The 1,566-nt window shown below is 28.2% G+C and overlaps 1 protein-coding gene across 1 annotated transcript; it reads right to left on the bottom strand.

The window, feature by feature from the left end:
* On the bottom strand, positions 1 to 852 carry LOC147643095 (uncharacterized). The gene is made up of 5 exons (XM_086836881.1): positions 834 to 852; positions 717 to 746; positions 422 to 645; positions 274 to 370; positions 1 to 152 (listed from the first exon to the last, which is right to left on the bottom strand). The coding sequence occupies exons 1-5, from the start codon at positions 850 to 852 to the stop codon at positions 1 to 3; spliced, it is 522 nt and encodes a 173-aa protein (XP_086693007.1).
* Between the last annotated feature and the right edge of the window lie 714 nt (positions 853 to 1,566).

Raw genomic sequence — 1,566 nt, forward strand, 5'->3', positions numbered from 1 at the left:
TTAAATATTAAGATACTGGACATCGCTTGGACCACATTCCAAGACGTCTTCGTTTCTTTTTTTATTCTGCGCCTCCAAATTTTTGGCGCAACGAAGGCTCTTAGTCAAGAGTTTGGCAGGTGGCTCCGTTGCATCTACTTGACTAATTGCATCTGAAAAAGGAAAATATGGAAAATTAATCGAAATCAAAATATAAAAAAAAAAATACATAATTACCTAAGAGTGCAGAGTAAAACTTCTTATGGTCTCGAAGGCTTTTTTTACTCTTCGCACCATCTATATTGTATTCTAGGTAAATTGCTTCGCCTAGGATATCTTTTATTGTTTTGTTTACTTTTCCCTTCCTCAATATGTCTACCATCGTCTTAGTCTAAAAAGAAAAAAAATATATACAAAAGGTTAAATGTTAAGAAATACTTACAAGTTTCGGCAATGATTCCTCATTCATTAAGGAATCCATTTTCTGGAGGTCTTCTTCCGTTTTTAAAGGAAAGGAGACCTCCAGAGAACTGTTGTCCTGCGCCTTTTCCGTGAAAACGACCTTCACATAGGCCGTTAGGGAACCGATGGCATCCGTCATCGCTGCAAGGGAAGTTTTTATAAGCTCCACATCCTGCCGCATCTCCTTCACATCTTTCTGTAGACCTAAATGATTAAAATGTTGTCATATGTAATAATTATTAAAAAATTTTAAATAAACTTTATAAAATACTTACTATCAATTTTTTCCCAAAAGGCATCGTTCTCTGTAGAAACAAACAAAATCATTATTTACTAAAATATCAAAAACATATACATAGAACATGCTGATTTGCCAGCCTGTGAATACTTACGGCTCATAACATGATCCATTGAGAAATTCTTAGCTGGAGAACTCATAATAAAGCTTAATAAATAAAAAATAAGAAATAAGAAATAAGAAATAAGAAATAAGAAATAAGAAATAAGAAAAAAGAAATAAGAAATAAGAAATAAGAAATAAGAAATAAGAAATAAGAAATAAGAAATAAGAAATAAGAAATAAGAAATAAGAAATAAGAAATAAGAAATAAGAAATAAGAAATAAGAAATAAGAAATAAGAAATAAAAAATAAGAAATAAGAAATAAGAAATAAGAAATAAGAAATAAGAAATAAGAAATAAGAAATAAGAAATAAGAAATAAGAAATAAGAAATAAGAAATAAGAAATAAGAAATAAGAAATAAGAAATAAGAAATAAGAAATAAGAAATAAGAAATAAGAAATAAGAAATAAGAAATAAGAAATAAGAAATAAGAAATAAGAAATAAGAAATAAGAAATAAGAAATAAGAAATAAGAAATAAGAAATAAGAAATAAGAAATAAGAAATAGGAAATAGGAAATAATAATACCTAGGTAAGGTTTTTTTCGGTTTCTAAACCGGGTAGGTGAATATTTTAAAGATATATAGAACGATTTCGCTCTATATATGCCCGATTCGTCCTATAAGACGCCTACGGACTAAACACCTCCCATTGAAATAAAAGCCTAATAATAATGCAGCAAGGGTATTAAAACTATCTTATTTTTATGAGGAATTCCAAT

Source organism: Drosophila serrata, unplaced genomic scaffold (assembly GCF_035046125.1).
Source record: "Drosophila serrata isolate PLE 108 unplaced genomic scaffold, ASM3504612v1 contig_293, whole genome shotgun sequence".
In the NCBI taxonomy this organism is placed as follows: Eukaryota; Metazoa; Arthropoda; class Insecta; order Diptera; family Drosophilidae; genus Drosophila; species Drosophila serrata.

What these genes read in the sequence shown, in the direction of transcription:
- LOC147643095 (XM_086836881.1), bottom strand. An exon ending in CTTTTGGGAAAAAATTGATA is followed by an intron (nt 646 to 716) that starts GTAAGTATTTTA and finishes TTAATCATTTAG; the next exon opens with GTCTACAGAAAGATGTGAAG. An exon ending in AGGAATCATTGCCGAAACTT is followed by an intron (nt 371 to 421) that starts GTAAGTATTTCT and finishes TTTTCTTTTTAG; the next exon opens with ACTAAGACGATGGTAGACAT.